This window comes from Phodopus roborovskii, unplaced genomic scaffold (genome assembly GCF_943737965.1).
Source record: "Phodopus roborovskii unplaced genomic scaffold, PHOROB, whole genome shotgun sequence".
Classification (NCBI taxonomy): Eukaryota; Metazoa; Chordata; class Mammalia; order Rodentia; family Cricetidae; genus Phodopus; species Phodopus roborovskii.
In genome coordinates this window covers 23,447,190-23,471,988 of record NW_026126459.1, presented here as the reverse complement: position 1 = coordinate 23,471,988, position 24,799 = coordinate 23,447,190, and the positions used below count along the sequence as shown (strand labels likewise).

Below are 24,799 nucleotides of genomic sequence, written 5' to 3'. Positions count from 1 at the left end.
GTGCTCAAACTCACAGATCCATTTACCTCTGCCTCCTGAGTGCTGGGATTAAAGGCATGTGCTACCACTGCCCAGCATATATTTAACCTTAAAATGAACTAAATATGAAATAAACTAAATATGAAATATTTGACTAAAACTGAATTCTAACACCTGACTTCATTTTCATTTTTGAACATAATTCAAACAGGCTATGGAAGGGAGAGTCAGCCCTTTTGCACCATCTGGCCTCCATCTAAACTTCCCTTAGACTGTTACAGTGGCCAAGCTCTTCTGTCACATTTAATATCTTCAATGAATGAGTTCCAGCCTAGTGTGGCAGCTCATTCTTGTGACCCCAGCACTCAGGAAGCTGGGAGACAATGATTTTTGGCCTGTCTGGGCCAAACAGTAAGACCTGTCTCACAAAAGGTAACAAACCCTCAAGAGTTCTGAGTTCAGAATACCCTTCATATCTCACAGCAAATCTACATGTCACAGGAAAAAGGAACTAGTTAGTGTTACTCAGACAACACTAGTTTCCACTGATCCAGTTACCACAGATGTTCCCCCCCATCCCCAACCACAGGGTCTCACTATATAGCCCTGGCTGTCCTGGAACTCACTACAAACTCAGAGATCCACCTGCCTCTGCTGGGACTAAAGGCCATTCTGACAAGCCTGATGTTCTGCTTCCAATATAGACCTTTGCTACTTTCAGTTTGTCCCTGAGTTTACTTCAGGTCCTCTCACTAAACCCCTAGGACAGTAACTTCTACAGTAAACATTCCTCTTTAGTGATCCCACCAGCAAACAGTCTATGCAGCTGCTGTCTTACATACAGAACAAACAAGCCACATAGCAGCCTTGTGTCACACAGCTGGGATTCCAGCACTCCAGGGTTTGAAGTCGCCTCACTACACAGCAAGACTCTGCTAAAAACAAAACACAAATCCGATAACACTGCCAGTCACTGTGCACTCAGGAAGAAAAGTCTGACACTTTCCTTCCCAGACAGCCTCCTCGGACAATGACACTGGATCAGAGGTGCCCTGCCATTCCTTGCAGCCAGAATGTAGAAAGAACTGGGAGAACATAGAATAGCTCTCTCTTGGGAAGAGCTGGTAAGAAGGGAGGTGGAGAGGTTTGGACTTCAGATACAGCACTTGGATCTGCCCTTAGGAAGGGTACCTCCTGATGAAGTTAAGAGTCAGGGTTTCTTTCGTGAATGGTACCCCTGGGATAAAGAGGTCTTTGCCTCAAGAAAAGTTTCTTTTTCAGCCAGGCAATGGTGACACAGGCCTTTAATCCCAGCACTCGGGAGGCAGAGGCAGGGGGATCTCTGTGAGTTCGAGGTCAGCCTGGTTACAACAGTGAGTTCCAAGACAGCCTCCAAAGCTACAGAGAAACCCTGTCTTGAAAAACCAAGATTTCAGGCCAGCCTGAGCTGCTGTGCCTAGAGAACTTCTAAATTGTCCCCACATACAAGCTGTCTTCTTATTTCACTGCCATATATCAGGAATTCTACAATACAACTTCTATTTGCCTCATCTGGCCTACAGACTACCTTCTAGTTCCTAGTGCAACTAAGAGGATGTGTAAACCTCAGGGTATATAATCCCATCTTCAGAGGAACCTCTCTGATTTCTGTCTGCATAAGACAGAGCTGTCTGGCTGACCCCTGAAGCTGGACATGCTTTCCAGGGGAAGGAACAACTGTCAGTGGCACAGATGCTCTTACTGACATCTAAGAACAAATGGGAATACACACACACACCACAGCCGTGAGATGTGATATCTTTTGCATGCAGTAAAAAGTAAACACTAGGTATGCCTTCCTTGTGGGCCTGAACTAATCTAGGGCTGAGTCTAAACTGGTGATAGCTGTAGGGGCAATGGAAGAAGGCATCGGCTTTGGGCCCTAAAGGAAAAATACCCCCAGGGCCTGGAGAAAAGGGCCAGGTGGGAGGGTGGACAAAAATGATGTTCAAGTCAAGAAACTGACTGTGCAAACACAAACCCTTCAGTCACACACCCCCACGCCCCAACAGAGGTCTAGGGCCTAAGTAAGCACTCCATCATTGGGCTAAACTCCAAATCATGTCATGTATCTGGCCCAAAATGCCATCTATCCAACCTTATGATTGGATGTAGAGCCTAGCCAGAAAATTCCTGATAAAAGAGCAAGGGGCTGGAGAGATGGCTCAGTGGTTAAGAGCACTGAATGCTCTTTCAGAGGACCTGGGTTCAATTCCCAGCACCCACATGGCAGCTCACAATTCTCTAACTCCAGTTCCAGGGGATCCAAAACCCTCACACAGACACACATGCAGCCAAAACATCAATGCACACAAAAATTAAAAGAAATAATACCATAAAAAGGACCTAGTAATCCATAAGAATTCACCCTAAATGGATCTGTCAATAACTTGGATAGGAAAATAGCCTCCTGCCACCCCCTCCCCCCAAACAAGTATAAAACCTCCCTAAAATGTAGAGAGGCACACTGGTCCAGCATACCATAATAAAATATCTACCTTCAACATCTGTGTCTCACCTGAATTCTTGTAAGGGAGACCCAAAAGTGAGGAAGCCAGAGTAAGATACTGGTGACAGTTACTAACAAGCTAGCCACATGTTCCTATCAAGTATGTGAAATGTGGCTACTGTGACTAAAAGAGGTTTTTTTGTAGCCCTGGCTGTTCAGACCAGGACAGTCTCAAATTCAGAGATCCACCTATCTCTGCCTCCCAAGTGCTGTGATTAAAGATAGTCACCATGACAGCCAGCTTGATGGAATAGTAACTATAAATTTATTTAAATTAAAACCGACGAACATGCATGCTGCTGGCTAACCCCCCACCCCCCCCCAAAAAAAAACAAAAACAATCCTAGTGGGGTGTTGGTGGTACATGCCTCTAATCTCAGCACTTGGGAGGCAGAAGAAGGAGAATCTCTGTGAGTTTGAGGCCAGCCTGGTCTACAGACTGAGTTCCATGACAGCCAGCCAGGGCTACACAGAAAAAAACTTGTCTTGAACCAATCCCTCCCAATGAAAAAAAAAATGCAATCCTATCCTGATACCTGTCAAACCTAGAACTTCCTAGGAATAAAGACTTGTTAATACATTAACAATTATAATTTGTTATATTGTTTTTAATAAACCAAAGTTATTAAGTCAACATAAAAAGAAATATTTACTAAAAGGAATATTAAAAAGGTCAGCCTGAAAGGCTGAGGGTATGATGGTAACACCTTTAATCCCAGGCAGAGGCAGGTAGATCTCTGTGCATTTTAGATCAGACAAGGCTACAAAGACCTTGCCTTAAGGGGGGGAGGGAGAAGAGGTGGTCCTATCCTTCGATGTATGCAGCCTAGTCCCTCCCTGGGTTACTTTCGTCATGGGCACCTAAGAGCACACTTTCAGGAAAATTACAGTTCCATCTATTTTCTATTCTACAACACACTATCCTTTTAAGACCTTCATTTGTAAAGGTAACTACAGAAAATTTACTTCACTGTTTTAAAAAAGCCATGCTCCCTACTGTAGTTGTTAACTAGTAGGTATTACCAAATAATTTGTAAGCAAAATAAAAGAAAAATAAAGTTAAAACCTCAACCACTTCCTCTCGGATGGTGCTGTCTGCCAGATGCTTCTTTTGCACCTTCCATCTGAGGCCTGGGGGCCCCTGTGCTCTTTCTGTCAAGTTGTGAAGTGAATGTTCACCTGTCCTGCTGACATTTCTTGGGGAGGAAGCCCTTTTCCTGGTAGTGTCAAATTCCCTCTGAGGAGTTCTCGGTAGCTCCAAAGGGGAAGGGGAAATACTTTTAGGACTTCTCAGGGTCAAAACTTCACCGTTGGGTGAATTCTGGCCCATGTCTTTATCTCTCTCCTATATAGGAAACATAATAGAAAGAAATGTCTCTTTTGCTCCACACAGTATTTGCAGTCAGAATCTTTACCAAACTGGTATGCCAAGTCTTTTAATGTAACCCTCATTAAGGGGTGCAAAACAGGAGATGCAAACTTTCTTACTGTTTTTCAGGCCTACATGCTATCTGCCAAGTTTTGACCTGCCCATTTTTCATTGTTGACAATTTATTATGTTCTAGTCAATGCCCTTAGTACTTCTCTTTGGGTTTTTTTTTTTTTTTTTTTCTAGAAACAAAGTTTCTCTGTGATAGTCCTGGCTGTCCTGAAATTCACTCTGTAGATCAGGCTGGCCTTGAACTCACAGAAATCCACCTGCCTCTATCTCCCCAGTGCTGGGATTAAAGGTGTTGCACCATCACCTGGCAATATCCTTTTTCTTAAGATTTATTTATTCGTTTATTATGTTTACAGTGTTTGGCCATGTATGCCTGCATACCAGAAGAGGGCATCATATCCTACTACAGATGACTGTGATCCATCATGTGGTTGCTGGGAATGGAATTTAGGACTTCTGGAAAAGCAGCCAGTGCTATTAATCTCTGAGCCAGCTCTCCAGATTAAAAAACAAACAAAAACAAATAAAAGTGTATGTGGGTATTTATGTATTTGTGTACATGTATGTAGATGGATGTCCACAGCTGTCAGAAGAGTCAGCCAGATCCCCTGGAGCTGGAGTTGCACAGGTAGACTATGGGCAGCTTTAGGGAGCTTGGGAACAAAACTTGGGTCCTCTGCCAAGAACAGTAAATGCTCTTAACTCCTGAGCCATTTCTCCAGCCCTTACTTTCAAATGAGAATCTGATGTCTTAGATAAGTGCTTGTCTACACAACAACCAGAAAAACCTAAATGTTACCGATGGTGAATACACTCCCTTTGAGAAACTCTACACTAGAGAGTCCAAATGAAAGGCAGAGCTAGACAAGAAGGTATAGGCAACAGTATCTCTTGAATAGAGACTCATTTTTTATTAACAAGTAAGATTACATAAGTAAATATCATCTGCATCACAGGTGCCATGTTTGATTGACCTTTAGAGTCCATCATAAACACACAGGTTTTAATAAGTGTTACTGTTTCACTACACATTTTCCAGGATGGCACTGACAGTTGCCTAAAACTTATGTGTCTGAAAAGAAAATGTTGCAAAGGGTGTATTGGGGGAGAAAAACAAAGGAAAGCACTTTGTTTTCAGTCAAGGAGAAGAGATGGAGGACTGAAAGCAGCAAGGCAGACAGAAATGACTCCTGAGCAATCACCGATAACTTGTTCTAGACTCTTTCCAAGAATGAATGTAGAGTGAGCAGCTTTGAGAAATACAGTTACCTGGCTTGAACTAAACGGCTCCCCAGTAGTCATTTTTAAAGCTTAATGGCCAGTAAGAAATGAAGCATCAGAAAAAGAAGCAGAAACAATAAACAGCAGAATTGGACCCAGAGGAGATAGTGACATCATTAGACACAGACCATCAAACACTTAAGCAACAGAACTGATTGATGCTATAAAGGATTTACCAAGGAGACATTAAATCACACAAAGCAGAATTTAGGGACAGGAGCAATGCCTCCAAAATACTGCAAAGAAAAGTAGTATGCCAACCAGGCTGTGTAGAGATAACTTGGAACTTACTTACCATGCTAGGGTATAACTGTTTATTCACCCCGACTAAGCAACAATTAGACCCATTCCCAAAGAACCTGCTTCTAACAGGTGGCTCAAGAGAGCAGGGCAGGATTCACAATCAAGTCCTGACCTACTAAGAGTATAAAGTCCCAGTTCTCTTCTTGAGAACACAGCATAGTTCTTCGCATGGACAAACTATTTGAAAAGAACAAAATGGGTGTACTGAAGAAAGAACATGGCATTGTTTGCTGTGTAAACCTCCATGTAACCTCCTGTCTCTGCTCCAAGTGTAACCTGGGGCCAGAACTTAAAAGATATCAGGAATGATATCCATCACATGAGAAGTGTACAAGCCTAGGGTTAAATTGGTGCCTTAGGAAGATCTTCTATTTGAGACCAGTTCCTCAGCTGGAGGCAGAGGATTTCTATGAGTTCAAGGCCAGCCTGGTCTATAGAGGGAGTTCCAGGACAGTCAGAGCTACACAGAGAACCAGTCTTGAAAAACAAACAAGACTGGTTTCTCTTTGGATAGTGGCCAGAGCTAGACAACACTATATAAAGAGCTTTCCCTCCATTATCTCCAAGTGTGTGGGGTGACATCACTTGGAGGGCATTTTATTTCTGTGTTTACTGTTTTTGTTTGGGGGGGGGGAGAAAGTAAATACAGAAGGAAAGAGATGGGTAAATTATAGTAAGGATGTCTGAAAAAGCCACAAGGAATCATACTACTATTACCAAGGGAAAAACCACAATACATGTAACTCCATATATAATTATACAATTTAAATACATTTTTCTCATCTGGGCTAACAATGCTCCCTCTAAGAGCCAAAGGTCACCTAACAAAACCCCTGAATATTAGACATATGGTACATCTCAGCACTTAAGGCAAAGGCAGGTGGGTCTCTGATTTCAAGGCCAGCATGATCTACAGAGCTAGTTCCAGGACAGCCAAGGCTACATTGAGAAATCCTATCTCAAAAAAACCAAATACACACATATACACACACAGCCCTTTTTGGAGTTGTTGGCCAGAGCTGTCTAAGAAGCTCCTAAAACATAGAACCTATTGCCCTTGGTTGCCCCCAGAGTCAGTGAGTAACTATAACTGAAGACACCAAGACTTCAAAACTAAGGCCCTAAACTGGAGCTGGAACTGACCTGAAAGCCTCATTCCTGAAGTTGAGCTTTTATGATACCAGAAGGTACCATCCAAGCTTCCAAAGGAGAGAAGGAACCAACAGTCCTCCCCTCCCCCCCAGCTATGATGCTTATATTTTGAATATCAATGATCAAGGGTGCAGTAGTGGCATATATCTTAGTAGTAGCCAACAGCTCTCTAATTTGAATGAAAAGATCTACTTGAAGTAAACCATGCCTCATACTGGAAACCTACTGGGTGCTAGTGCAATCAAGGTTCCTGAAGGAGAATCTACAACTTAACTTAATGAACTTAATGAACCAGCATAATCTGTAACAATAATCTATAAACATTTGTCTTTACACCCATAGGTAAACGTAGTCTTCACCCATCATCAAGGAAACACATGCAGAGAAAACACCCACATACATAAAGCATTACAGGATTGAACAGGTTATATTTAGGAGAGAGTGTGTGTCCACATACACATGCTGTAACAATTAGTGAGGAGGCTATGAATTTATTTGAAAGAAAGCAGGAGAGGTATATGTGAGAGTTTGGAGGGAGGAAAGGGAAGGGAGAAATAAGATTAAATAAACTCAAAAACAGAAAATAAGGTAAACTATGGGCCTAGGATTGTAGGTCAGCGGTGCAGCATACACTTAGCATTCGGGACTCCTTCAGTTCAGTCCCCAACAACCTTTAAAACTTAATGACTGATGAATTAAAAGACAAGAATTTTTAGAGCTAAAGAACAAAAAGACAAACATGGAAAACATGAGAGGTTAAGAACATAGGAAGAGGGAAAAATATAAAGGGAAATGGCTGAAAATGTTATAATAATAATAACAGAAGCAAGAGAGAAAGGGAAATTATGGGGCATTGGGAGGAAGAGGAGCCCTGACTGCGGTCTCAGCTGGGACTCAGACTCCAGCCCAGCTGACATCTGTTGGGAAGGTCACTGACATGAGCAGCTGCAAGAGCTGAAATGGACATACCCTCAGGTGGGGAACTGTCACTTACAGTGGGGATGGCCTAACTCCTGCCTTACTGTAACCGTGTCAGGTACCCTCCAGGGTCCTCATGTAGTTACCTTTATAGCTCCTGGCAAAACTTCAAAACTCACACTAGCCCTGTTCCTATGATACTGAAGAGAAGGAAGCATGATTCTCCATTAGAAGCCCACACCAGTATCTTCAGGGCGCCTGATCCTTTTCTCGTGCTTGTCTCTTAATCACTGAGCTTTAAAAACAAAAAACAAAACAAAACAAAACAAAACAAAAAAAACAACAACACAAAAAAAAAAACCAAAACAAAAAACAAAAAAAAAAAAAGGAAAGAAAAAAAAAATCCATTCTTTTCTTTTTCTCCTAAGACAGGGTTTCTCTGTGTACTAGGTGTCCTGTAGCTCACTCTGTAGACCAGGGTGGCCTGGAACTAAGAGATCCACTTGCCTCTATCTCCTGAGTGCTGGGGTTAAAACCCTAAAATTTTGTTTGTTTTTTGAGACAGGGTTCTCTGTGTAACAGCCCTGATTGTTCTGGAACTCACTCTGTAGACCATGCTGGCCTCAGACTTACAGAGATCCTGCCTGCCTCTGCCTCCCAACTGCTGAGATTAAAGGTATACACCATCACCGCCCAGCTAAGAAAGTTTGTTTTTAAAATTAGTCCAGGTCAGGTTTGGCAGCAAATGCCTTTACTAGTTAAGCCATCTTTCTGGCCCTTAAAAATCTCTTTTAAGGGGCTGGAGAGATGGTTCAGTGGTTAAGAGCATTGGTTGCACTTCCAAAGGTACTGAGTTCAATTTCCAGCAACCACATGGTGGTTCACTACCATTCATGAGATCTGGTGCCCTCTTCTGGCATGCAGGGATACATACAGGCAGAACAATGTATACAAAATAAATAAATCTTTTTTAAAAAAGTCTTTTAGTAAACACCTTTGATTTCTATTGGCTCACTCTGAACCTTCCCCCCCCCGCCCCCCCCCCCGTGGTAAAGATAAAACTCAAGCTCTAATTAGTAGAAGTCTCTAAGAACTCAGGCTGCTGTGGGCAACAGTGTGGAGCTGTCTCCACCACCACTAATCACCACCACTCACAGGGCCTGCGGAACTATGGAATGAAAAGAAGCCCACACTTGACACCAAACAGCTAAGAAGGAAGAAGATTATAAGAGCAGATGTAGCAGGGTGTTCAGAGGCACATCCTGATAATCTCAGCTCTCAGGAGCTGAGGTGAGGGGCCCAGAAATTCAAAGCCAGCCTAGACAAACATTCAAGGTCAATCTGGTCTATAAACGAGTTCCAGCTAGTAAATACTATCAATAAACAGCAAAAGCAACAAAGGGGAAACAATGCTACATTTAGTAATGGGATACTGGTTCTCAATAGAACAGTAAAGGCAGGAAGCTGGGGACACAGGTCTGTTACCTGTCATGGTGCACTCAGGCAGTAGCCTGGTCAGCCCAGGGTCCTATGGCTGCTAAGTCACTACATAGTCTATATGCAGGTCCTTTAAGAGGCAAACTGCCCACTTACACTCTTTCCCAGTGTTCCTCTGAAGGGGCAGGCAGGACTGGTCCTGTCTCCTCTTTCTCTTCTCTCATCCTCCCCCACTCCCTTCCCTTCCCAATACAACTTCCTTCCACGTAATTACTGTCTGATGGCGGGTTTGTCCCCTGCCACGGGATCTGCTTTGGTCCCACCTTGCACTGTATTGTAACAATAACACATGCACCTTACGACATAACTACAACCATAGGACTTGTGGGTAAGATGGCAGATTAGAACACACTGCCTCCATGTGACACAGTAAATAAGACAAAACAACTGACAGCCTCTTATGACAGACAGATTGGTCACATCAGAAATCAGAAGTCGAGGACAGCCACAAACCAAAAAAACAGGGTAATACAGGACAACAAGAAGAGGTGGCACAGGGTTCCTTTGTTTCCTGTGGGGAGAGAATCTCATCTAAAAGGTAAGTGGGGTTGGACAAGCTAACATTTAGGTCTTGAGTCAGTTGGGAGACTTGGTGAGACAGTGACTGGACTCTTCCAGTGTGACCAGTCAGCACTGGAGAGCATGTTGTTACTCAACATGTCTCAAGAGGACAGTGCTGGGAGCCATCTTGGAAGAGAACCTACTGTTTCAGAAGCTACTGAAAACTGAAGGCCTGAAAACAAGAAGCATAAGTCAGGGACCCTGGGGCTTACAGCCACAAGCCCAAGGCCAGTAGGCACCAAACTCTGCAGCCACCTATCTGCCCTAGAATTCACTGCCAGGGGCTCTGAGAAGCCTGAAGCTGAGGTAGAATGAGCCTTTGACTTGGGCAGACTCCTCCCCCTAGCAGGATGTTTAACACTCCCTGGGATTTGATTGGACTGAGCGGGATCAACTGTTGCTTCTCCCACTCCCCAGTGTGCCTGAGAAACACCGACTTAGACAGCAGGCACCTGGGTATAGAAATCAATCTCTTAAGCATGGGAAGCCTGTCTTGCACACAGGCCACAAACCTAAGTGTGACCTGAGGAGACTCCTGACATGCAAAGGGAAGATTTGAAGTCAAGACAGCTCTGTGGGCACCTATCCCATGCCCCATCTAAATGGTACAAAAGACAGGAGATGCTAACTTCACCCCACGCTATATCTTCCTTTATTTATTATGTCTAGTATTGTTTATTTTTAAAACAGGGTCTCAGTATGTGGCATGGCTGGCCAGGAACTTGCTCTGTAGACCAGACTGGCCTTGAACTTGTGTATGCCTAATGACCTCAGACAGAGGTCAGAAGAGGGTGTTAGGTTACCTGGGTTGGAGTTACACATGCTTGTGTAGGAGCTGGGAACCAAATCAGGAACCTCTGCAAGAGCTCTTAACCACTCAACTCTCTCTCCAGTCATAGTAACATCTTTAAGTGCTTTTAACACTTTTATGTTCATCTAATTTCATTTATATACATTTTTCATATATGTTTTTTGAGACAAGGTTTCTCTGTACAGCCCTGGCTGTCTTGGAAGTCACTCTGTACACCAGGCTGGCCTTGAACTCACAGGGATCCTCCTGGCTCTGCCTTCCAAAGGAAAAAGTGAAGTGTGAGGGGGAAACAGACAGATGACACACAGGTTAAAAATACTAGCTGTTATTGGAAACAATTCAAGTTTGGTTGTTAGTACCCACTTCAGGCATCTCTTAACCACCTATGACACATTCCCAACCTTTGAAGGCACATGCACTAACACACACACAGACACACACACACATTCCAGTGCACACATAAAAATCTTTAAGAGGCAGGGCAGTGGTAACTCATGCCTTTAACCTCAGCACTCAGGAGGCAGAGACAGGAGGATCTTTGTGAGCTCAAGGCCAGCCTGGTCTACAGTGCAAGTTCCAGGACAGGGAGGGAGGGAGGGAGGGAGAGAGGGAGGGAGGGAGGGAGGAAGGGAGGGAGAGGGAAAGAGTTCAATTCCCAGAAACCACATGGTGGCTCACAACCATCTGTAATAAGATCTGGTGTCCTCTTCTGGCCTGCAGGCAGATATGGAGACACAACACTGTATACATAATAAATATTAAAACAAACAAACAAAAAAACTGTTGGGGATTTCTGTTGCTGCTGCTCTGCTGACCAACTGTAAGGGGCAGTTTGGCCCCAGTGGCAGAGTCTGATGAAAGAGGGGGTGTGAGCTCTCTTGCAAGGTGGAGCAAGCCCCTTTGGGAACAAGGTGGCACAGGCGGCAGTGGAGACTGTACTGGGCCAGGATTCTTCTATAATTACTGTGCATGGATTTTGGCTTTTTTTTTTTTAAAAAAAAAAGGGGTAATGCTTCCCCTGACTTCCATCTACTTCAATAAACCATGAAATAATACAAGCCAAGCCCTCAAAGTAAATAATGGACAACCAAGACTATTATATTCAACAAAATTATCTCTTACAATTGATGAAGAGGAGGCTGCTCTTCCAGAAGACCCGGGTTTGTTACCCAGCACCCACACTGGGCAGCTCACAGCTGCCTACAACTCCAGTCTCAGGGATCCCATGCCTGCCTACTTCTGAAAGCACCTGTACGTACGTGGCAGACACTCATAAAGACATAAGATTCAAAAATAAGTGAAATCTTAAAACAGCAGCAGCATTAAGTCATGGAAGGAAGAGGAGGCTGTTCTGGGGAAATCGCCCCCCCCCACTTCCTCAGCAGTTCAGAGCCTCATTTCAGTTCCAGGACCCACACTGCAGCTCACAGCCCACCCCACATCAGCTCCAGTACCAGGGGATCTGACGGCAGTCTGGCTCACATGGAAGTCAGAGCAGCTTATCCTTTTCCATCAAATCCAAATCATCAGCTTGAATGGCAAAGAACTTTTACTGGCTGAGCCAACAATTCTCCAGCCTGATCTTATTCTTAAAGACCTTAACAACTCCACCAGAAAACTCTACATCTAACACACTTTCTGCAAAGTAGGAGAATGCAAAACTAACACAAAATCAGTAACTGATGTATACACTAGTAACTTGCATGTAAAGAAAGAAACAACTCATCTCACAATAGCTTCAAATGATAAATAAATAAAAGACCTAAGAATGAATCTAACTCATGAGTATAATGTAAACTTTAAAAGATAGAGAGTACATCTGCCATGGATCAGCATAGTTAGCAATGTGCAAATGCTATATACTACCAAAAGCAATCTGAAAGCCAGTGACATTCTTCACAGAAACAGAAGATCTAACACTTACACGATGCAAAAATGGATGCAGCCAGTATGGAGGTTTCTCAAAAAACTAAAAATAAAACTACCATATGACCCAGCCATTCTATTCCTGGCTGTATACTGGAAGGACTCTCGGTCAACATACCACATCCACATTCACTGCGGCACTGTTGACTGTAAGCAGGAGGCTGAACCAGCTACACCTGCCCACCGCAGAGAATGAATAGAGAAATGTGGCGCATGTATACACTGTAAAATTTTATCCAGCCACAAAGGAAATGAAGGCACAACCTTTACAGGAAAATGGACGAAACCAGAAATCATACATTAAGCAAAAATATTAGCCTTAGAAAAATAAACCTGTTTTCTCTCATATGCAGAGACTATATTTAAGAGAAGGAAACAGACAAATACACACACATTAAAAATGAGACAGAAAGGGTGTGTGTGTGTGTGGGGGGGGGGTCTAGAAAGATGGCTATAAGAGAGCAGGGAGAGAGATCCTAAGCAAGGTATAAAGATAAGAAAGCCAGAGAAGAGGCTAACTGGAGGAAGGAAAGGAACCAGCCAGAGGTGGAGAGGTATGGCACGGGGCACTGGGGCAGGAGAACTAATGAGACTGAACATAAATGTAAGAAAATGCCATAATGAAACCTGATGGGAGATGTCATTCTGTAAATAGGTTTCTCTTATTAATGAGTAAAGCACTTCTGGCCAATAGGGAAGCAAGATAGGTGGGACTAGGAGAGGTTGAGGATTCTGGGAAATGTAGGACAAAGTCTCAATGTGATCTCAGGAGAGGTTGCATGAGTCTGGCATTCTCAGTAAGATAAGATCATATAGAAATACATATATTAGTAATTATGGGTTAATAATTAAGACAGAGCCAGCCAGTAAGAAGCTCTAGACATTGGCCAACAGCATGTCTCTGTGTGTTATTTGGTACTGAAGCGGCTGTGGGACCAGGCTGACAGGAAAGTGCTCGTAAGAGAAACCCATTACTTTACATTAACGTGAAGCCTTAACTTACAAAAGTGATTGAGCTGGGGATGGTGGTACTTGCCTTTAATCTAGCACTCAGAGGCAGATTGAGAGCAGCCTGTCTGTATGACAGACTCTAGGGCAGTAAGAGCTACACAATGAGACTAAAAGCACACAACAAAAAATTTTTAAATAAGAAAAAGAAGCATCTCTGAATAAGAGATGCCAGTTCTTCCTAAAAACAAAACAAAAACTTCAACTCTGCGAGTTAGAGGCTGGCCTAATCTTAATGAGTTTCAGGACAACTAGGGCTTTGAAGAGAGACCCTGCTCAAGAAACAAAACCAAACAAAACAAAGATGGCTGGTTAGATAGCTCAGTGGTTAAGAATATTTGTTTGGGTCAGGCATGGGCCTTTAATCCCCAGCACTTGGAAGGCAGAGGCAGTTGGATCTGAATCCAAGGCCAGCCAGGGATACATAGTGATACTTTGACTCAACAATCAAACAGAACATGCAGGCAGCTCTAGCAGAGGTTGAATGCCAACTTAAAAAAAATCAGTCATTCCAAACCCCGCCACCTCTTTTATTTTTTTCTGAGCCAAGGTCTTATGTAGTCCAGGTTGGCCTCAAATTTGGTATGCAGCTAAGGATGGCCTTGAAATCATAGACTTCCTAGCTTTCCCTCCCAAGTGCTAGAATGAAGCATGTACTACTACATGACAATCCTAAAGTTCTTATGGAAGCACAAAAGATCCCGCCTTAGTTATGTCTTGTTGCTGTGACAAAATACCAACCAAAAAGCAATTAAGAGCAAACAAAGGGTTTATTTAGCTTTACAGTTATTGGGATACAAAACCTCATGGCAGAGGAAGAAAGTATGATGACAGAACCATGTTGAGCACACAACCTGACTCTAGATGTAGGGATCCAATTCCCACTTCTGGCCTCCACTGGCACCTATACACACATATTCACACTCACACAGAGACCCCACCCCCACACACAAAAATAAAATATTTAACTGTTATCTCAGTACTTAGAGGCTGAGACAGAAGGGTCACCAGTTTGAGGCTCATCTGGGCAACAGAACAATATTTCATGTCCACCCTCCCCCAACAAAACAAAAAGCAAGCAAAATAATGAAAACAAAACTTCTAGGGCTAAAGATGTAGCTCAGTGGTAGAGTGCTTGCCCAAAAACATGAGGACCTGGGCTCGATCACTGAAAAGGGGGGAGGAGAGGGGAAGAGAAGGGCCAGGAGAAAAGGAAAAGAAGAGGGAAGAGGAAAGAGGAGCTGAGTGAATGAATGACTCTATAACCCAGAACTACTTCAGAAGAGTCACTTCTTAGCTCCTTTGTGAGCAGAACTGCTTGAGGAAGGCAGCAAGGTGGACCACAGGTAAAGCAATGCCACTAGGCCTAATGACCTGGGTTCAATCCCCAGGACCCACAGGAAGGAAAGAGAAGCAACTCCCATAAACTGTCATCTAATCTCCACAAATGTGCTGTGGCAGTGTGCCCTGCCTACCACAAAATAAACAAAACTTCTCAGGCAGGTGGTGGTGCATGACTTTAATCCCAGCACTCAGGAGGCAGAGGCAGGTGCATCTCTGAGTTTGAGGCCAGCCTGGGCTACAGAGTGAGTTGCAATAGAGTCAGAGAACCAAAAGAAACAAAACTCTCGGCAAGAGAGATGGCTCAGAGATTGAAAAAGCTCACTATTCTTGCAGATTTGGTTTCAGTTTCTAGCCATCTATATGGGGGCTTATAATCAACTGTAACTACAGTTCCAGAGCACCCAATGTCCTCTGGCCTCCTTGGGCACCTACACATATATATCGTACATGAATTCACACACGCATGCACACACACACACATATATATACAAATAATTTTTAAAACTTGAGGGAGCTGTTTATTCATTCTATAATTTGTCTATTCATTTTTCTTCTCTTCCTATGCTCTTTGATTTAAATTAGGGTTTCATCCCTACATCCACTGAAACAGTCCATGTCAAGGCTCTTAGGGAAATAAGGGGTCTTCTAAGTACATCCATTGATCAATATATAAGCTGGCTTTAAGATTCAAGATACTACAGGGTGGTAGTAACACACACCTTTACTCCCAGTGCTCTGGAGACAGAACTCAGGTGGATCTCTGAGTTCAAGGCCAGCCTGGTCTAGAGTGAGTTGCAGGACAGCCAGAGCTACACCAAGAAACCCTGTCTTGAAAAACACACACACATATCAAGATACCTCACTTGATGCAAAGTTAATTCATTACTGCTGACTGGCAGTAAATAGGAATGTCTCCATATGAAAAGTAGAATCCCAATCACATCCATTGCACGCATCACGATCAGACTCACATCTCAGTAATCTCATCTACATCATGACTACTTAAAGACACTGTGTTGTACATAGTTCCCAGATGCTCTGCTCTTCTCCCTTTTCTGTTTCCCATTTGGGTGATTTTTATTAGTCTGTCTTCAAGTTCCCTGATTCTTCAACCATGTCAAGTCTAATAAACCCTAACACAACCTAATTTAACCTATTTGTATTTCTAGCATTCCTATGTAACATCCAATTTCCTCTTCTGCAATCCCTCTGTGTTTATACCTGCTATTTATCCCAAGTTGTATGCCTTGGCATGTGCATACCAGCAACCAAAAATAATTTTAAAATGTAACTGGTAGCTAGGAATAACATATACCTGCAATCTAAGACAGTATTTCTAAGAGGCGGCAGAAAGATCTGGAGTTCAAGGCCACTCTTCACTACACAGTGAACTTGAGGCTAGCCTGAGCTATGTAAGTCCCTGTCTTAAAATGTAGTTGACTTGCCCAACACACCTTTAATCCCAGCAATCAGGGATGCAGAGGCAGGAAGATCTCTAAGTTATAGGCCTGCCTAGTCTACATAGTGAGTTCTAAGGCAGCCAGAGCTACACAGAGAAACCCTGTCTCAAAAACAAAACACCAAAAGCAAACAAAACCCTAAAGTACCTGATTTATTCTTCCATCCTGGTATAACAGCCCACCTGTAGGTCTCAAAAGCCAGTGACCTGTAAATTATTAAACCTACTCTTGTTTGGGTAGGAATAAGACTCTTTTCAGCTTTCTATGCCCTAGGTAAAAGCCAGAAGTTGCCTCATGATTTTAATTTATATTAAAATTTATTATTAACTCCTAAGTTGAAATTTCTATACTGAACATGCATGCCAGTTAATTAAGCTAAATTCTCTAGTGATTCTGCTTGTCATGAAAAAGATTTTAATATCCTCAATGAACATGCTGAAATGAGGACGGCCATGCTGGGAACAAACATGCCTATTATTCCAGTACTGTAACATTAGTGCTTTGGTACTAGGCTAGAAAAGGATGAGAATTCCAGGCCAGGTTAGGCATAATGGTGCATACCTTTAATTCTAGCACAGAGAGAGAGAAGGGAAGATTTCTGTGAGTTCGAGGCCAGCCTGGTCTATATGATTTTCTGGTCAGCCTGCAAACCCCCCTCCCAAAAAAAGGTGGGGGGGGGTCTTTCTTATGTTTTTGGTTGGGAGCCTAACCTTTAACGGCTGAGCCATCTCTCCAGTGGGGTGTGTGTCCCCCCTTTCTAAAGGTGCATCTGCCCCTCCCTCTCTTGCTTAACAGCATCATTTCAAAGTTTCTCTGTGCTAGGTTTTCTGAACACTGGTAGTAAGACAACAGGTTAATTTGTGAACACTACTGACCAGCTCAGTAAGTATTCTGTTCTTGACTTACCTGATGGGCTATCTGAGAAATGTGAGTCCCCTGAACTGTTGAGCCAGGCTGAGGTGCAGTCTCTGGAGTATTACTCTTGTGGGAATCTTCCATAATCAGCTGGGAGAAAAAAAAAAAAACCTAGTTAAAATGCTACAGAATTAGCAACTATTGCAGTCACATGATGCTTGGTCAGTTAGCTACCCTACAAAAGAGAATCAGCAAGTGGCTACAGTTTATTCTTCACCTTAAAAAATTCTCAAACACCAGAATGTTTATAAAGACGCAAATCTTCCTATAGATAGGAAAGGCCTTTCTCCAATTGAGGGCGAGTCTCTATCTAACTGTATGCACAGCTTCAAAAAGAATTTACTTAACAGATAAACAAGGCCTGTTGGTGTTTAACTTTGTTTTCTTTTTGAGGCAGAGTTTCTCTGTGTAGCCCTGGCCCTCCTGGAACTTACTCTGTAGACAGGGCTGGCCTCTGCCTCCCAAATCCTGGTGTGCACTACCACCCAAAGATGGTGCTCAACTTCAATCCCAGAGTTCAGCAGGTGGCTCTCTCAGAAGAGCTGGCCCAGACAGCTCTGTCTCAAAAACAAAGTCAGTGTTTCTCTTTCATTCTAAAGACCAGATGATCTAAATATTAACTCACAGGATATGTAGGCTGAGAAAACTGGGACTAAATTGTGACGGAATGTCACATGGGAGGAGAACCACTAACAAAAAACTGGTTAAAGATTTAGGTCTTTTTACTGTTACATGTAGGACTAGAATGAATTATCTAGTATGCATGAGGTCTTAGCACTAGCGTTGGCACCACCCAAAACACCCCCAAAGACAAACTAGCCTTGTAGTTACAGCTATGTCTACATAGACCTTCAAGCTAACCAGGGCCACATAGTCAAAACCCCAACCCAAAAATAAAGAAGGAAGGCCAGGCAATTGTGGTGCATGCCTTTAATCCCAGTACTTGGGAGGCCTGGCCTACAAAGGAGTTCCAGAACAGGCTCCAAAGCTACAAAGAGAAACCCTGTCTCGAAAAACCAAAAATTAAATTATTAAAAAAAAATAAAGGAGGAAAGGAAAGAGAGGAGAGAGAAGGGGGAGGAGACAGGAGCAAGAGAAGGGGGAAAGAACAAGAATAAAAGATTTGATTTGAAAAAGAATGAATACACACACAGGCTGAAACTTCAGTTGAATGTCAGTAATGCTAGAAAGTGGGTATCTAGCTTTCTTTGCTTTCTAAGCAACTTTTTTCTAGTTTTCATTTTATGAACATGTGTGTTTTGCTTGCATGTATTTGCCTGGTGTCCCAGGAGGGCAAAAGGTGTAGGATTCACTGGTCTTAAGCACCAACCCATCTCTCCAGTCTTTAAAAACTTTAGCTGTGGGGCTGGAGAAATGGCTTAGAGGTTAAGAGTACTGACTGCTCTTCCAGAGGTCCTGAGTTTAATTCTCAGCAACCCCATGGTGGCTCAAAACCATCTACAGTGAGATCTGGTGTCTTCTGGCATGCAAGCACACAGACAGGCAGAACACTGTATACATAATAATTAAGTCTTTTAAAAAACCTTTTTAGTTGTAGCCGGGTGGTAGTGGCACTTCCTTTAATTCTAGAACAGAGAAACCCTGTCTCGAAAAATCGAAAAACTCTAGTTGTATGAAATACTGAGGAAATCTTCTCATCTTGGTCATTTCTATTTTATTTCTCATATTTTGGGGAATTTTGAGACAGAGTTTATCTTGCTCTATCTATCCTAGAACTCACAACATAGACCAGGCTGTCCTTGAACTCAGATCAGAGATCTGCCTGTCTCTGCCTCCAAATGCTGAGAATAAAGGTGTGGACTACACCTGGCTTTCTCTTAGCATTTTTTAAATGTACAGTGAGGTTATGTAGGCTACATTTACTGTTGTACAACCAACCTCCAGAGTTTTCCCTATCTGTTAAGTAACTGTCCACTTTCTCCTTTCCTCTAGGAGCCCTAGCAACTCCTGTTTCTATTAGTGACTACTCTAGACACTTCAACAGAAAAATCAGAGTGTGACTTTTTGTGTCTGCTTTACTTCAGATGGCACAATGAGCCCAATTCATCCACACCATAGCTCACATCAGGGTTTTCAGGGTTCCACTCTATGAAATGTACATCCCACATTGTTTATTCCTCCCTACTGATGAACACCTGGGTTGCTTCAGCCTGAGTGCTGTGAATAGTTCTGCTATAAACATGGATCAACAAGTATGTCTTCAATACCTGCTCTAGCCTGGCATGGTCTCATGGCCCTTTTCCTACTCCTAACAGCTCATGAGCACTTAAGCTACAGCAAGAACAAGGCAGTATCTTACTGCAGTTTTGGTTTTCATCTCCCACTGATTAAAGATGTTGAACATCTCTCCATATTCACGCCACCAACCAATTTTTTTTTTTTTTTTTTTTGTTTTTAGTCTGGCCCGAATGCAGAGGGCTGGGATTATAGAAATGCACCATGCCTGTCTTAGAAAACAAATTCATATTACTCTCCAGATGTAAATAAACTATTGTTAGTCACTGAAAAAAAGAAGTGCAAAATCACCTCCTATAGTGATTTTAATTTCCCTTCCTCTTAAATATGACATTAGCCCCCCACATCAAAAATATATAAAGAAGCAAAAGGCTTAAAAATTTTTTTTTTTTTTTTTTTTTTTTTGGAGACAGTTTTTCTGCATTGCTTTGGAGCCTTGTCCTGGAACTAGCTCTGTAGACCAGGCTGACCTGGTCCACCTGCCTCTGCCTCCAGAGTGCTGGGATTAGAGGTGTACATCACCATCCCCCAGCCCAGACTAAGAAATCTTAATCACAGGATGGGGGTTGGCTCAGTGGGTTAAGAACACTGGCAGTTCTTACAGAGAATCTGATTCCCAACACCCATATAGCTCACAACCATATGAAACTCCAGTCCCAGAGTATCTGAGGCTCTCTTCTGATCTCCACAGGCACACATACAGGCAAAACATCCATGTACATAAAATTAAAAAACAACAACAAAAAACCATTTGGAGGCCATTCGGTGAGTTCCAGGCCACCCAGGTCTACATAGTAAGACCCTGTCTCAACAAACAAACAATAAAAGGAAACATGCATGCAGGCAATACATTCATAAATTAAAAATAAAATTTCACAGAAATTTTTTAAAGAATCAAAACTTCCTCCCACCAAATAAATTTATACTTTTACCTCACTGTAAGCAACAAACAGTACCTGTTCTGTTTTACTTACATTATGCAACTACAAATACACTATTTAAAAAATGTATTTATTTTTGTTTCATGTGCATTGATGTTTTGTCTACGTGAATGTTTGTGTGAGGGTGTCAGATTCCCTGGAACTGGTATTACAGATGGTTGTGAGCTACCATGTGGGTGCTGGGAATTGAACCCAGGTCTTCTGGCAGTGCAGCCGGTGCTCTTAACTGCTGAGCCATCTCTCCAGGCCCAGCAATACTATTTGTTCATCTTTTCCTAAAAAAATTTAAATCTGGTTGGCTTTTACTGTTGTAGTTGTTTTACCTTTGTTTTTGAGACAGGGACCTAAAGCCAGGCTGGCTAAAAAGCAATCCTACTGGCGGTGGTGTTGCACATTTTTAGTTCAAGGCCACCCTAGTCTACAGAGTGAGTTCCAGGGCAGTTGAACCATAAGCAGCAAAGAGATAAAGAACACCACATACCAATGAGAATGACTCTGGGAACTGAGAGGTCACAGCAGACTATGGTTTGCTGGCACAGAAAAGGACACACACAGGTGTACACACAAAGGGCAGGATCTCCTGTAGCCCAGGCTGGCTTCAAACTTGCTTTATAACAGAGGACGGCCTTTCTTGAACTCCTGATTCTCCTGTCTCTACCTCCCAGGGCACCTCTCCTAGACAGCTTTATGCATAATTTACCATTACACCCAGGGTCTCTACATAATAGGTTAACTATCTAAGCTACACCCCTAGCCCAAGGCAAGGTGCTTTGAACAAATTCTGCAGATAGGGACTTCCTAAGTGAGATTCCAAGATAAGAGCTTTGTTTTTATAGTCCTTGAAGGCCATAGCTAAGGTCTTGTCAAGTACCCTACTACCAAAATACACCCCCACCTCCTAAGAGCAAGTCACATGCCACCCCCTAGATGCCCTGTTTTACTCAGGGATTGTTATTTACTGTGGATCTCACATTAATTACTATGTGAAAGACCTGAAGCTAGGGCTATTTTAACAAAAACCTCATTTCACATGGCTCTGTTCCAGCCATACCCTCACATTACCACCCCTATCTGTCTTAATAAGGTTCCCTTGTCTGGCAATCTCTCTAGATTATTTAACAATGGGCTGTGTTTGCCAGCAGGCCTGTTTCTCCTCATTTTAAGCTTAGGCTAATGTGTGCTTAGTGGCCAGCAGAGACACAGCAAATCAATATTCTAACAATGTTGTGCTAAGTTTGGGGTCAGGGAGCCAGCCCCCTTCTCATCTCCATCACTCACCTTCAGGCTTTCTTCCATGCTATTTCCTGTGCTACAAACACTATTCCCCTTCCTCCTGAGACCTTCTAGGATGTCTTCCAGGCAAACCTACAGAATGACCTCCCTAAAGTAGTCTAGAAGCTGACTGTATACCCTAGTATGTTTTTCCTTTTTTAAATATTTTTCTTCAAGTCAGGGTTTCTCTATAGCTTTGGCTGTCCTAGAACTCGCTCTGTAGACCAAGGTGGCCTTCTTATGGCATGTACCACAGTAATGTATGTAATTCCTGTTTTTCTGTCTCTCCACCACAATGTAAGTCTCTTCCGTAAACAGCACAGCCTTCACATTGAACACTGTAACACAAACACCTGCTCACTTAGGTGTGTCTATTTAGAACTGATGAAATAATGGCACTGCACAGAAGCTATAGAAACAGGGCAACTGAGGCACAGGGAACTTAAGAGACATAACCCTATGTGAGAGCTGGAGATTCAACTGGAGATTCACCGAACTCATGTCAAGGTCTTTTGCTTTGTTTTGTTTTGACTTTACTACCATCTACTGGTGCTATGTACTATCACAGTCCTATAGACCAAACAATCAAGAACTACAAACACTAGTTAGGAGCTGTCACATTCAAGTTTAGGATATCCAGTTTCCTGTTTTGTTTCCAAGTGTGAATATAAAGCATGCTAGGCAGACACTCTTCTTAGCTACACGGAGATAAAACTGTACATGTGCACTGTAAAGTGGGACAACTATCATTTTAAACAAAATGTTTACTGGCAACCAAGTCCTGGGACAAATGTGAACGTAAATGCTATACAAACTTATCACAGGTGAGGCCAGTTTTACAAAGATTCCTACTACATCTCTGCTAAAATGGCCTCAGATGTCAACAGACTCTTGAAGAATTGGGGCCAAATGCTTTTCAAGGCAGGACTGCTGGGAGTTCTAGGCCAAACTGAACCACATAGGATTTAAGACCAGTTGGGAATACAGTACGAGGCCTTAGCAAACAAGCTAACACGGGGCTGCAGAGAATGCTCAGCAGTTAAGAGTCCTTCCTGCTCTTACACAGGACACGGGGCCAGTTCCTGGCACCCACTGTAGGGAAAAAGGGCAGCCCCAGAAACACACTTTGGCCCTACAACCAGAACCAAAGAAATGCACTCTGACCCTAAAACTAGTGCCAAAGAAACACACTATGTCCCTGGAATCAGCCAGAGCCAAAACTGACCCTAAACCTGTGCAGAAAACCAACCAATCCCTGAGCAGGACATCTAGCCAATCTGAGCTCAGGGATTGAAATCTGACCAATCTCCATTCTGGAAAACTCCACCCCCTAAGAAGCCCTAATATAAACCCTGTGTCTGTAGCACTTGGGGTTGCAGGGCTGTCCTCTGCCAGTCTCCTGGATTCTTCCCTCCCAATAAACCTCCTTAGAGCTTCCTTCCCTGGGAGCAGAGGAGGAGAGACGTTAACTTTTCACAGCAGAGCTATATAACACTTTCTCGCCTGGGAAAACCTTCCCCTAGCTAAGGGCGGTGTTAACAACTTCGCAGGGGAAACCTTTCCCTGAAGCAGGGCTGTAAGCTGCTATGCTTACTGTGTGACCTGTGGTATTCCTTGGCTCCCGGGTGCCAGAATACTTTTCCATCCGATCTGTAACACTCAGTATTCTTTGGCTACCGAGTGCCAAAGCATCCAATCCGAGATGCAACAATGCTTACATCCACAACAGCCTTTAACTGTAGTTCAGACCTGACACCCTCTGGTCTCTTAAGGCACCTACCTTCAGGTAGTGAACATAACTTAAAGCAAGTAGTAGCGGGGATAAACGGCGTCGCAATAAATATATCTTTTTATTTGTTGTTCTTATCCCCGGCCCCAGAAGGTGTTTCTCTTGCCTTGGCGGTCCTGGAACTCGTTTTGGCCTCAAATTCAGCGATCCACCTGCCTCCGCCGCGGAGGCAGGTGGATCTCTGAGTTCAAGGCCAGCCTGGTCTATACAGCGAGTTCCAGGTCAGGCTCCAAAGGTACGGAGAAACCCTGTCTCGAAAAACAAAAACAGGCTACCATAAAGGCGAACATGTCTAGAAGCCCTGCACCAGTAATCCCGCCTCAAAAAGAAAGAGCAGCTACCGAGACACAGAGTTTTATACAACTTGAGCGGCCAGCGGGGAGACACCCGGAAGAGGGGCAAGGCACCGCGCGCCGCGGGTGGCCTCGGTTTCCCCCTGGTCGAGGCGGGAGTGGGTAGGTGGGTAGGGAGCCTGAGAACCCGGTGCCTGCAGCCTGGTGCGGGCCGTTCCCGGCTCTTCCTCCCGCCTACACGCCGGGAGACGCGGGGTGGGCCGAGGGAGTCGCGGTCGATAGCTCGGCATTATCTCGGGGCTCTGTTTCCAGCGAACCCAACGCCCGTGCGGCGCTGGGTCGGGAGGCGCGCGGCCGGAAGCGCGCGACCGTTCCCACCCCCGCGCCCCTCCCCCACCGGCCAGCCGCGCGCGACCCCCCGGCCGGCGCGTGGCCGCCATCGCGTCCCTCCCCGCCGTCACCGCGCTCCCGTTCGGGCCGCCCCGCTCCCCGCCGCCCCCACGTACCTGCGGAGCCGCCTGGCCGCTGCCCGGGGCGGGAACTTCCACTCCCCCCGTCCCAGGCGGCGCCGACTTCGCTCTTTGCGTCCTAGCCGCAGACGGCGGCGGGGTGGCGCTTCTCCCTGGGGTTCGGCGGGGCGGAGAGAAGAGGAGTAACGAGAGCCAACCGTCCCGGGCTACCGTTTCCCGGCCGCGAGGGGCGTCTCTGGCGGCATGATCGGCCGCAGGCCGGGGGCTGGGGAGGGAGGGAGGGAGGGAGGAAGGGAGGCAGAGGCGGGGCCTGCGCGGGCAGGCGTGCTGCGTCACCGCGTGCTCACGTGGCACGCCGCCATCTTGGCCAACCTCGGGAGGGGGCGCCCCTGTTGTGTTTACTCACCCGCTTTTCGAGCTCTTTCCGCCTGGTGCTACCTGGCCGCCTCCAGCGTGGGGCTCAGCTGCTTGCTTTAAGCGTTCCCGCGGCGTTGAATTCCCTGACCTTGACCATCGCTGCTCCGTATGCTGCGAGGCAACGGGACGTTGGGAGGCTCTTATTTGATTTTTTTTTTCAGTGCCTGGCCTCGGGATAACATCATAGGAGCTGGGTGGAGGTGGAGGCAGCGGGATC

At 44.3% G+C, this 24,799-nt stretch overlaps 1 protein-coding gene across 1 annotated transcript in view; it reads right to left on the bottom strand.

The window, feature by feature from the left end:
• Atf1 (activating transcription factor 1) overlaps positions 1-24,442 on the bottom strand; it is a 40,341-nt gene extending 15,899 nt beyond the window's left edge. The window contains exons 1-2 of the mRNA XM_051189900.1: positions 24,202-24,442; positions 17,136-17,234 (exon numbers count right to left, since the gene is read on the bottom strand). Of these exons, the coding sequence (XP_051045857.1) occupies positions 17,136-17,228 (93 nt within the window). The 5' untranslated portion in view covers positions 17,229-17,234; positions 24,202-24,442. The remainder of the gene's footprint in view (positions 1-17,135; positions 17,235-24,201) is intronic.
• Between the last annotated feature and the right edge of the window lie 357 nt (positions 24,443-24,799).